We start from the raw sequence: 11,652 nt of genomic DNA on the forward strand, positions 1-11,652 counted from the left end.
CTTGACCTATTGGGGCATTGCTGATGGCCTTGTGCCTTGTGTTCTAAAGTTCTAAGTCTGGGTTTAATGAGAGAGTATTTGATGGTGCCTAGAGCATCCCTCTCTCTATAATAAATCAAAGAAAAATTGCCTAGATTCCCTCCTTACCTCTATCTTAACCATATGGTTAGATTTTCTTGTAGGCCCAGGACTTCATTTTCCTTTATAGTGAAGCAGGAGAGGGATATTCCAAATGGTTTGTGGGGTCCTTTCTAGTGCTGTGATTCTATAATTCTTTTGGTACCTAACTGGAGGTACTTCATAATACCTGGGGCCTAACCATATGGCTATACCTCTATCAAGACTAATAATGAAGTAAGGCACCAGACTAGAGCCCAGGCCCTGGCTATTAATATCATCAGGTTAGCTCTACAATCTGTACCTCCCAGGATTATCTCCCTGACCATCAGAGTTGAGTTAGGAAGTGGAGAGCAGGTCCCCAAAACCACATGACTCCATTCCCTGGAGTCCCAGTCCCTGGTTCTTTGTGGTCATAGCTCCAGGGATTTGTCATTGAGGGTGGTTACTTGGTTGTTTTCAACTTGGGATCCTAGAGGTCTGAGACATGGAGGACTCAACTTGGCCTTTTTTGTCCTCCCCAGGCCCTATATGAGCTGGTGAAATGCAACTTCAATGTAGAAGAGGCACTTCGGCGCCTGCGTTTCAATGTGAAAGTGATCCGAGGTAAGTGGTCTTGCCTGTGGCTACCTGGCTCACTTGGGTCCTTTGAGTCCCAGCCAACAGCCCACTCTTCTCTTATTACAGATGAACTTTGTGCTTGGAGTGATGAAGAATGTAGGAATTTTGAGCACGGCTTCAGGGTCCATGGGAAAAATTTCCATCTGATACAGGCAAACAAGGTACAGAGCCCATAGTTTGGAATTCCACAGATAATTCTTAAGCTCCTGTTCTCTGCTGGGCACAGAGATAAAAAAATAACACAGGGCCTGCCTGCCCTAAGATGGATTTATATTTTACTTGGGGAGGGAAGGGGGGAGTAACACACAGAATTATGGTCTGAATTAGAGCACTGTGGGAGGTAAGGGGGAAAGTTCACCTCAGGCTCAGGGAATCAAAGAAGAGTTCGTAGTGGAAATTGCACCTGAACTGAACCTTGGGCTTAATGTATCCTAGGCATGGGGATACAGCCTGTGGCACTAAAAATAGAGGTGACATGTTGAATCTAGGTAATAACCAATTGTCTAATTGGCTAGACAATTGTACTTTATCGAGTACGTGGTGGTGCATAATGTAAAATAAGTCTAGAAAGGTAAGTTGGATCCTTGAATGCTTTGAAAAGAAGTTTGTGGTGGCCTGAGGAGCTGGGCAACTCAGTAGTAGCCAGCTTGATGCTCCTGTGTGCCGCTCAGCTGGCGGCGGGCTATGCACTGGGCTTTCGGGGTGGGTGCTGCTGATCTCTGGGCTAGTCTGGCTCTGCATTCAGGCCCTAGTGCATTTCACACTGGAGGGTCCCTTTGTTTACTTGTCTTTAGTAGGAAGTGTGGCAGACTCGGATGGCATAATTGCTTCATTATGGAAAGAGTATGGCAAAGCAGATGCAAGATGGCTTCGTTCGGATCCCACCATTGTATCCCTGGAGATGCTGACTTATTCTGGATGGTTTTCTAGCCTTGGTCCTCATTTGTGCCATAGTAAAAGAGAAGTACTATTGGCATTTCATTCAGATTACCCTCTGTGTATGTGAAGTGTATGGCTGGGGCTGGGGGGGATGGCCATCTGTCCAGATTGGCTTATTGGAATCTCACTTTAACACAAGCAACTGGCTTTATCCTTGGGTTTATCTGGTGTTTTTTAATGGTGTGTGAGTATTGATCCCAGGATTATTACTGTGGCAGGCATGGATAGGACTCAAGAAAAGGCATCAAAAAGAAATGAAGCCAGAAAAAAGCTCAAATGAATTTTCAGAATCATGACTGTATTCTTCATTTATAAGTTATTGTGGTTTTAGCCTTCTGTTGTGTGGCAAAAATGTAATAATAGTCAATCCTTTCAAATTATTTTTCTTCAGTTATATTTTCTAAACTAATTTGTTTTCTTTACAGTAAAATGGGGTGGAGGGGGAGTCGGGAATTAAGATTTTGAAATTAAATGTAGGGATAACAATACAGTTTAATCTGTGCACATAATGAAGTTCCCAAAAATAATTGTTTAATTGTACCACATTAATGAACACTCTGATTATAGAAAAAAGAAAAGAAGTCTGTGTTTTATAGGTAATAAGGAGCAACCAAGCTTTTTGAACAGGAAAAGATGCAACCTTTGCCCTGGGACAATTGTTTTGTCAGCTTTGTATAAAATGGCTTGAATGGCCAAAAGATTTGGAAGGAGGAATAGGGCAAAGGGGTGAAACCCAAGATCTCAGAATTGATAGGATGTATTTTAGTAGTCCAGGCAAAGGATGATAAATGCCTAAGCTTGGTTGATAGCAATTTGAAAGAAGAGGAGAACTTTTTTTAGAGGGGAAGATGAGTTTGTCTTGCAATATGTTGAGTTTGAGGAGGTTAGCAGATAGTTGGAGAAAAGGGGCTGAAGTTAATGTCAGATATGAGGAAAAATTTTTACATTTAGCAGTCTGTCTGCATAGAGGTGAAAATTGAATGGAAGTAGATGAAATTGCAAAAAGAGACTAGGTACTGACAGAATAGGCCCTTGAACATAGGACAGGGAATACTCATACTTAGGGAGAGAGGAAAGCATTGAACCAACAAAGGAAATGAGGTTTGAGCATCAAGAGAGAATAGCCTTCCAGAAGGGAAGGCTAGGAGTCTGGACAGGAGATAGATACTGAGAACTGGAGGAGGAAAACTGAGGGAGAAATGAAGGATTTAGCCATTCTGAAGTATGTGAGTAAGGTGAGTGACCTTTAAGAGAAAACAGTTCGTGTGAAGTGATTGAGGTCAGGATTGCCAAATGATATGGAATGGATGAGTAAAGAGAGTGAGAAAGTAGAGATAATCTGGGTCAAAGCCTCTTTCTAGAATCTTGGGCAAAAAGCTCAGGCCATGGCTGGAAGAAATGGCAGGAAAATGGGGAGATTTAAGCACAGTGACTGGAATATAGTATCTAGGGTACTAAGGTTTTAGGTATGTAGGGAGGGTCTCAGAGCATCTGTCTTAGAAAAGACAAAAGGGAAGTCATCTGCAAGGAAGCAATATGAAATCAAGAAAGGGATGGATTTTGGGATTCTGATAGGGAGTCAAATCTGAGGTAAATTTGGTCCAGTGGATGTTAGACAAGATGAACTTGTGTTGGATTTAATTTACATGATTTTGTGACTCCCTTGAGCAGAGTTCATATTCTCTGAGAAAGGCTGAGATGACTCGGGTTTGAGGATTCATTAAAAAGGTTATACAAGATTGAGCAATTCAAGGATAGAATTGCTGAACTGGTCAGAGACTAGAAAGAGATGATCACCTGAAAGAACTGGGAATGACTGAGGGGCCAGGACTTTCAGTCAAAATAAAGTACAAATTCAAGAGAAGATGGCTGGTGGGGGTTAGAAGGCCAGAGTTACAACCAAAGAAGAAGAGATGGAATAGTGTCAGGTGATGGTGAAGCCAAAGGTGGGAAAAGGGTTATGAGTGTGAATATTGAAGTCACCAAGGGCAAGCACAAAGATAGGAATGGAGAAGCCCAAGCCAAATACTGAAGTCATAGAAAAAGTGAGGCTTTTGCCCTAGAACTAGGCATGTGACAGCAACCTCTCCACTGGATGGTATAAATGGAAGGTATGAATGTCGAAGGAGAAGGTTGCCAAATGGTAGTGACACACACTGTCTGGGAGTGGCAGTGTGGAACAAAGAATATAGTAATTGCTTCCAGGTTATATAATTTGGTATTAGAGAGGCAGCTAGTATTAATTGTAGAAAAGGATATACTATATTTGAGAGAGAGCTAGGATTCAACTATAAGATAGAAGTGCAGATAATTGGAAAATATAGGATGAAAGGAAATTTTGAGTAGAGTAGGATTTCCTGAGAATACAATGAATGAGGAAAGCAGAGGAGAGTAGACCTTGGAAATTAATAGGCTGAGTTGATAAATAGAACCATGAAGAGGGCCAGGATTAGAAGAAAGGTTAAAAGAACTGATTCTCCCTGAAAAATTAGGGAGGCTTTATGGGAGGGGATTGCTGCTCTCATATAGATGAATAAGAATGGGGCTGTTTGAATGTCCCCCTTGCACACTGAGAAGGGACATGTGCTCTTTGGTTACAATTTGTCACAGAATTATAAACAGAGCTGGAGAGGTCCCTCTCTATTTTGCTTTAATGTTTTTGTCACTAGGCCTAACAATAGCTAAAAGTTGCAGACCTTAGGAAAAGAAAGCTGAATCAAGAGATTCAGGAACCAGCAGGTGGACAGCTCAGCTTAACAAGTGGAATATTATAAGGATATCTTTCACCACCACCTCCCCTGCCCTTGAACCTGGGGATCTTGAGTTCAAATGTCAATTCTTTATCATTGCTATGAGACAAGACCCTCCAGCTCTCTAGGCCTTAGGTTCCTCATCTATAAAACTGAGATGGAATAGGAGTAGGTAGTGTCCAAGTTTCCTGTATTTGAATTTCTGATCCTGTTCATCTTAAGTTTCATTAAGAGCAGCCATATGTTGGAAATAAGAAGAGCTACTATTGGTTTACAAAGTGCTTCACCTTTTTTTATTTCACTGTTGGGATCCTCCAAAGTCCTGAAAGTGCTATTTTGATCCTAATTTGGCATATGACATAAAGAGAGGTGTCAATCCTGATGGCCTCACTAAGCCCTCTGGAGTTTTGTATTTAGTCTACTGCATTAAAGTATGGCTGTTGAAGAGAGGCAGCACCCCAGGGGAGGTTGGAAGAGCCACGCACACTCCATGCCACAGAAAGATCAGGGAAGAGGGAGATATCAAATATCCCTTAGGAAGATTAAGATATGGGTATGCTGAGTTGAATCTCAGAGGAAAAAACTGGGAAGACATCCTTCCAGTTGTTCCAAAGTGCCTTGGGTAGATATTGTTTATTACTAGCTGTCTTCAAACAGATAGGATCCACACTTGTGGGAGACATTGTGGAGAAGCCATCTGTCAGGTATGGGTTGGGTTGGGTTGGCCCTCAATGGCCTCTGAACTCCTTTCCAAATCTACAATTAAGCAGAAAGTCAGACATGGAAGAAACCCTAGAAATAGAATGGCAGCATCTAGGCCTTTCAGTGACTAGGTATAAAACCAGAAGAGATCTTCAAGCCCTTGTTAAAGGCGTGAAATCTGAGGCCAAATAAGCAGAGCTCCCAAAGACGGGATCAGAACTTATTGCCTTTGTGCTTTGCAATATCCTGTTTGGTCGTGGTGATGGTTTCTTAATTCATAAAAATTTATCTGCTGTTCTAACAAGTTGTAATTTAAGTTTTTATTGATGTTACATTTTGGAAAGGCAGCTGATGCAGAGTGGATAGAGAACTATCCTCCAAACCAGGAAGATCTGGGTTAATGTGTTCCCTTTTGGCACATCCTGACCCTGGGCAAGTATCTTCCAGCCTCTCAGTACTCTTTGTCTTCTTTGTGGCTAGATCCCTTTGGCAGTGAGTCTGCTGAAGCCCAAGGATCCTTTCTCAAAAAAAAAAAAAAGTTTTTAAATATATAAAATGCATAAGATGACAAAGGAATCTAATTATGTTGAAATCATTTAAAAAAATTTTTTAAGTTCACAGACTGCAGGTTAAGAACTGCTGCTCTTAAGAGAGTGTGACCTGCAAGGGACAGCTAGGTGGCCCAGTGGATAGAGTGCCAGGTCTGGAGTGAGGAAGACCTGGGTTGCCCTAAGATACTTCCTAGCTCTGTAACCCTGGGCAAGTCACTTAACCCAATTGCCGCTCTTCTGCTTTAGAATCAGCCAGAAGGTAAGGGTTTTTAAAAGAGTGTGAACTTCAAGAGGGAGCCTGCCCCAGTAGGCAGGGAAGGTTCTCAAGATTGTGGTTCCAGCCTTACCCCCAACTTTGGTTTTTATATCACCTATCATTTCATAGTCATTGCCTTCTCATCCTATGAAATAAAGAATTTTTACAAGGGGGAAGAGTTCAGCAAAACTAAACAACATTGAAAAGGTTGTGATGTGCAGTAGAAGGTAGGGTATGACAGGGAAGGGGAGGCCTCATGTTTCTTTGGTTCTGATTTTGTAGGATTCTACTTTGTTTTGTTATTCTCATTCTTGGTTTACTTTTGCATATTGTTTTTCCTGGTTCTTTTTACTTCATTTTATTTCCTTTCCATATTTCTTTGTATTTATGATATTCTGCATTTCTCATAGCCTAATAATGTTCTCTTCCATTAATATGCCAGGATTTGTTTAGACAGTCCTCTGGCAGGGGGTTATGTGGGGTGGGGGGTCACCTACTTTGTTTCTAGTACTTGTTACCAGAAAAGATGCTGTTAATATTTTGGCCCTTTCTCTTTGCCTTTGCTGCCTGGAGTGGGAGCAGAACCCCTGCTCCTAATCCCTCTCTTGAGTAATTCAGAGTTGCTTTTCCTGGAATATTTTAAGTTGTTAGATTTAAACAAAATTTTCCAAGAATCCTCAAGGTTCTAAAGTCTGACCCTTCCCCTCCCAAAAAGGAATTACTGTGTATGATCAAGTATTCTTCTTGTTCCCTTAAGGGCTGTAGATACTGAAACTTTGAGGTGTTGTGAAATTAGCTAATTAACCTAACACATACTTCCATTTTCATTGTTCTTCGTTGTATTTGAAGCTACAAAAGTCAAAATCATCTTCATTGGAGGGCGTGGAAGAAGGATAACAGATCTTAAACATAAATCTGTGTCCTTGGCTGGATTCATTAGCACCTATTGCTAGATGACAGTAGGACATAGAAATGAAGTAATCATGGCAAGTATGGCCACAAGATGAATATAGAAACAGAACAGAAAGGGTGCCATGAAAGCATAGGAAGCTAAGGGTGGAGTCCAGGTCACAGCTAAGGGAACAGACAAGGTCCAGAGTCTAAGTTGGAATAGGGAGGAGACAGGCATACAGTCTGTGTGTATATAAGCACATACATGGAATGTTAAGAGTCAGGGCCAGAGGATGGGGCACACCTTAGAACCTTAAATCATAACTCTTTTCAAAGTATTTGAAGGGTTCAGGGAGCAACTAGGTGGCACAGTGGATAGAGAGCCAGGCTTGGAGATGGGACATCCTGGGTTCAATTCTGGCCTCAGACACTTCCTAGCCGTGTGACCCTGGGTAAGTTGTAGTCCCTAGTTACCCCAGTTGCCTAATCTTTACTGTTACTTGGCCTTGGAACAGCTACTTAGTATCAATTCTAACAAGATAAGATTTTTTTTTTTTTTTTAGTTTTAAAAAAGTTGTCAGGTAGAAGAGAGATGAGACTTGTTCTCCTATCCCTTGCTAGGGAAGTATTGCTATCAGTGAGGAAATCACAGAGGTACGTTCATTTAGGTGTGGTGAGAAGATATTTCCTAACAATTCTAGCTGTCCCAGAGTAAAATCAATGCTCTATTTTGGGAGCTGGTGAGGGCCTCCTAACAGAAGTTTTTCAAACAGAGATTGGATGATCACTTGAGCAATGTGACAAAGATTGCTTGGTGAGATGTGGGTTGGACTAGTAGGGTCTTCCAACTCTTAGATTCTGTGGTTTCACCCCAGGTGCGCACACGGTCAGTGGGTGAGTGTGTGGAATACTACTATATGTGGAAGAAGTCTGATCGATACGACTACTTCACTCAGCAGACCCGCTTCGGCCGGAAGAAGTACGTCCAGCCCGGAGCCACGTGCGTGAAAAGCTTCTCACAGTACCATCAGTAATGTCATGAAGGCCCCAGGGAACCACTGGTGCTGGGCTCCTGGTTGGAATTTCCCTAACTGTGACCCCTTTGCTAGGCCAGAGGGGAGCTTCCCGGGGTCCCCCACTTCCATTCCCTGGGAGGAGCTCTTTGGGAGAAGGGATGAGAAAGAAGCTGCCTGACTAGCTTTTGGGGAGGTCCTAGCCTGTGCCCTCATGGTGCCCTCTCTCCTCTGCAGGGACTTTGCCGACAACGACTTGGACAGTGGTGAGGTAGAAGGCTCTGGTCGATCACGGAGCTCCCCACCCGTCCCTTCTGCCACCCACTGCCTAGATTCGGCCTTTCCCCAGGACCACCTAGCGATGGAGAGCACAGGTAGCTCCCCCTAAGGGGGGGGGGGGGTAGAGATACGGTGGAATGGAAGGAACTCTATACTTGGAGACAGAAGACCTGGTTCTGCTGCTTACTAGCAACACTGATTAAAGTGCCCTGAGGTAGTATGGGAGTGAGCCTGACCTCAGGCCCTGCATCATACCCCAGAAGTAGGGCAGACCTCTGAGGAGACCAGGCCAAGCCAAGGCTGGGGAAAGGCAGGGAGCAGCTTCCTGCTGTTTTTGCCTCTCCTTCTCTACCAATCCATTGCAGCTCTACTGCCTAATTCTGTCGACTTACACTCTTCTTTCTCCTCTTCCCATCCTGCCTTACTGTGGGTACATTTGAAAAGGCTATCTCCTGCCCAAGGCCAAGCTGGGCTCTGCCAAGGCAGAGCTGGACTTAGAATGTAGGTTATCCGACTTATGACACTGGGCTCTTTCCTCTCTACAATGGCTGCTTCTCAAGAAATGTGCCAGTGAGAGACAGAAAATTGCATGGGCTGCCTTGTGAGGTAGTGAATTCCCCATCATTCAAAAGTGTTCAAAAAGAAATCAGTGCCTCAGTATTGGGACTGTAAGTCTTAGGGAAGGAAGGGTGCCAGGGGGACCTGAGGGGTGTGTACATGTGGAACTGTCTCCTATTTACCCAATCCCTGTGTCTTCCCCTCCCTTCCCCCCAGAACCCCTCAGTGTGGAGAGTACAGCCTGCAGCTTGGGCAGCCTGAGTGAGTCTGGTCAATGCAGCACACCCTCAGAGGCCAACTGCTCCTTGGACCCAGCTGAGGAGCCCTCGGGCATTCCTCTGCCCCAGCGTTCCCTTACCCCAGCTCATGTAGGCTTCTATCCACTGCCAGAAGTTGACAAGGCAGAGCTGGGTCCAGCCCCTGCTGGGCGACTGGCAGTGGACTTGGCTTTGCCTGCAGCACTCCCTGGAGAGGAGCTGCCTCTCATCTCCAGCCATGTGGATTTGGACAGAGACCCAGAGGAAGCTGTGGCCCCTGCCCAAGTGGCCCTGTCAGTCACAGATTTTGGACTTCTTGGCATTGGGGATGTAAATCCTTTCCTGGCTGCCCACCCTGCCTGCCCAGCCCCTGTGCTGCACCCTGAGCCCTTGTCACAGTAAGCATCCCCCGTTCCAAGTCCCCCAAACAGATTTCTCTCCTTCCCCAGCCTCCTCCCAGTCAAACCTATTCTCTGGTTGCCTGGTCCCTGGGAGGTGTGGGACAAAAAGCAGGCAGGTCAGAGGGTGCCCTAGAACTCCACCTGACCTGCCATTCAGGATGTGGGGGGCTAGGAGACTGCAGAGTCTCTTGTGACCCTGGCACTAGTGGGAGGACACGCTGGCAAACAGGGGTGGTTCCTGCTGGAATGAAAATAATCCTCTTTCTCTTTTCTTCTGACAGCTGTAACGTGATGACCTGTTGATTTGTTCATCTGGGGGCAGGTGTGTGCACCAAGACTCCTCTCTGTTAACGCGTCACTGTTTTCAGACTGTAGGGCTCTGGCCAACAACTTCTCTTCCCCATTCTGCCCGTGCCAGGCCTGTCCTGCTATTGCCTCTGTCAGAGCCCTCCCACCCCCACTTCCATCCTGCTCCTCCCAGGCCTTGGTTAGCTCCTCCATTTTGGAAGGTGGAATTAAGGGGGGACGAGGAACTCTGGGCCTGCTGGGCCCTCAATGACTGACCTTTCCCGTCCCCAGACACAGCCACACAGCCACACACCAGGGTTGGGACAGAGAAGGTTCCCTGAAACAGTGCTTGGCAGGGTCCCCAGCCCCTCAGCTCAACTTGAGGCCTGGTAGCAACTCCCAGGGCAGAGTAGAGTGGGCGCTAGAGAGCAGCCTGTTGGGGGTGGGAAGGAGGACCCAGGCCTCCCAGCCCCCGCCCTGGACTTCCGTTGCTGGCAGCGGACAAGATGGCCTCTTGGACAGCGCCACCACTGTAAGGATGAGCCCTCTGGGAGTGGTCTGCTGAGACTGCCAGCCTGGCCCGGAAGAGGGACCCCCAGGACCTTTGGAAAAGGTCAAAGTCACTCCCCCCAATGGGGGTGGAAGGCGGCCTTTGGGGGTGAGTGGGACCTGGCCCAGCCCCTTCCACCAGCAATCTCCCCCAGCCTGATGGCAGCTCCTGACTTTGTCAGCATCAAGGCTTGGGCAAAGGGGAAGACTCCCTTCTGGAGAAGGACCTCCCTAGGGGCATGTGGAGAGAGGACAGCAGGATGGCCAGCTGCTGCTCATGGTGCCAAATAATGTGGGGGGCAAGGGGGGGGCAGGGCCGGACTTGGAGCCATATACCTCTTGACTGTGTTTGGGCCCTTAGTGACTCCTGTCAGCTCCCCTCCACTTCAGGTCAAGCAGCACTTTACATTCACTCCCTGCGCCTCCCACACCCATGTGTCACAGTGGCCACTGGCCCTGGTCAAAAATGACCTCACCTCCCAAGCCCACTGCCTCCTCTGCTCTAGAGTGCCCAGCAGGCCCAGAGATTCCAGTTCTCCACTCCATGTGAAATGGAGGGAGGAAGGGAGGGGTGGCTGGCTGGCTTTAAACCCTCTTCTTGCCCTCCCCTGCAGGGCTGAGCAACAGGGCTGGGGACCCTATGGGAGTGTCCAGCCTCTTGGCTTGCATAAAGCAAGCTGCAGCCACAGCTCGATTTCAGAATCGCTGCAGGCTCTTGGGAAGGAGGCAAGTGACCTCCTCCCCCTGGCAATATAGAGAGGGCACTTATCCATGCCCATGTTTCCTCCAAGCCTTGATTTTGTTTTCTGCAGAATGGCTGGAGGGCCTTGTTCTTTTTTTCTCTTCTTCTATCCCTCTTTCCCCATTTATTTATATTTCTGTTGTTTACAAATCAGTGGGCTCCTGAAGGTTAGGCAGGGGCCATGGCTTCTTCTGCCCCCCTAAGGTCCATATGTCATGAAGCACATTTGTTTTTCTCCCTTGAGCTGTTCCTGAGGGCCAGACTCAAACCCTCCCCCAAGGACCACACTGTGAAGTGAAAACTGCCTTCAATAGCCCTCGCCGTTATTTATTAAATTTGATTTGAAGTCAAATCTGTGTCCTTGTCATAAGGGAAATTGAGAAGCCATGCTGCCGTACCAAAGCGGTGACAGGCCATGTCTAAACAGAGCAAAGGTCCTCTTGGGCAACCACTGACCACATACCTTTGGGCATTACTGAGAGCCTGTGAGCTCAGTACTTGGGTTCCCTGACTCAAGGTAGTCCAGGGTTGAGTCCTAGCAAGCCTTAGACTTGTCTTCCTCAAATAGTTTGGTCTTTGATGTTTTGGGAGGGGTGGATGGATAACTAGTTCCTGCCCCGTTTTGGAAAGAATCACAAGAGATGTCATTTGTAATCTGGCCTAGAAGAGGTGTTTTTTTTTTCTCTAGTAATCCTTTGCCACCTGTAGAAATAAGTAGCTACTACTAAACCTTTTTGC

General features: G+C 46.2%; 1 protein-coding gene across 7 annotated transcripts in view; it reads left to right on the forward strand.

The window, feature by feature from the left end:
* The window catches only part of MIER2 (MIER family member 2), a 56,125-nt gene extending 44,859 nt beyond the window's left edge, over nucleotides 1–11,266 (forward strand). For 3 of the 7 annotated variants that reach the window (XM_056822093.1, XM_056822092.1, XM_056822099.1), the window contains 6 exons: nucleotides 642–723; nucleotides 805–899; nucleotides 7,703–7,857; nucleotides 8,078–8,214; nucleotides 8,894–9,332; nucleotides 9,617–11,266. In XM_056822093.1, coding sequence (XP_056678071.1) covers nucleotides 642–723; nucleotides 805–899; nucleotides 7,703–7,857; nucleotides 8,078–8,214; nucleotides 8,894–9,332; nucleotides 9,617–9,638 — 930 coding nt within the window. In that variant the 3' untranslated portion in view covers nucleotides 9,639–11,266. The remainder of the gene's footprint in view (nucleotides 1–641; nucleotides 724–804; nucleotides 900–7,702; nucleotides 7,858–8,077; nucleotides 8,215–8,893; nucleotides 9,333–9,616) is intronic. The other 4 variants (XM_056822098.1, XM_056822095.1, XM_056822096.1 and 1 more) reach the window with 2 other exon arrangements.
* Nucleotides 11,267–11,652: the final 386 nt, after the last annotated feature.

Source organism: Monodelphis domestica, chromosome 3 (assembly GCF_027887165.1).
Source record: "Monodelphis domestica isolate mMonDom1 chromosome 3, mMonDom1.pri, whole genome shotgun sequence".
Classification (NCBI taxonomy): domain Eukaryota; kingdom Metazoa; phylum Chordata; class Mammalia; order Didelphimorphia; family Didelphidae; genus Monodelphis; species Monodelphis domestica.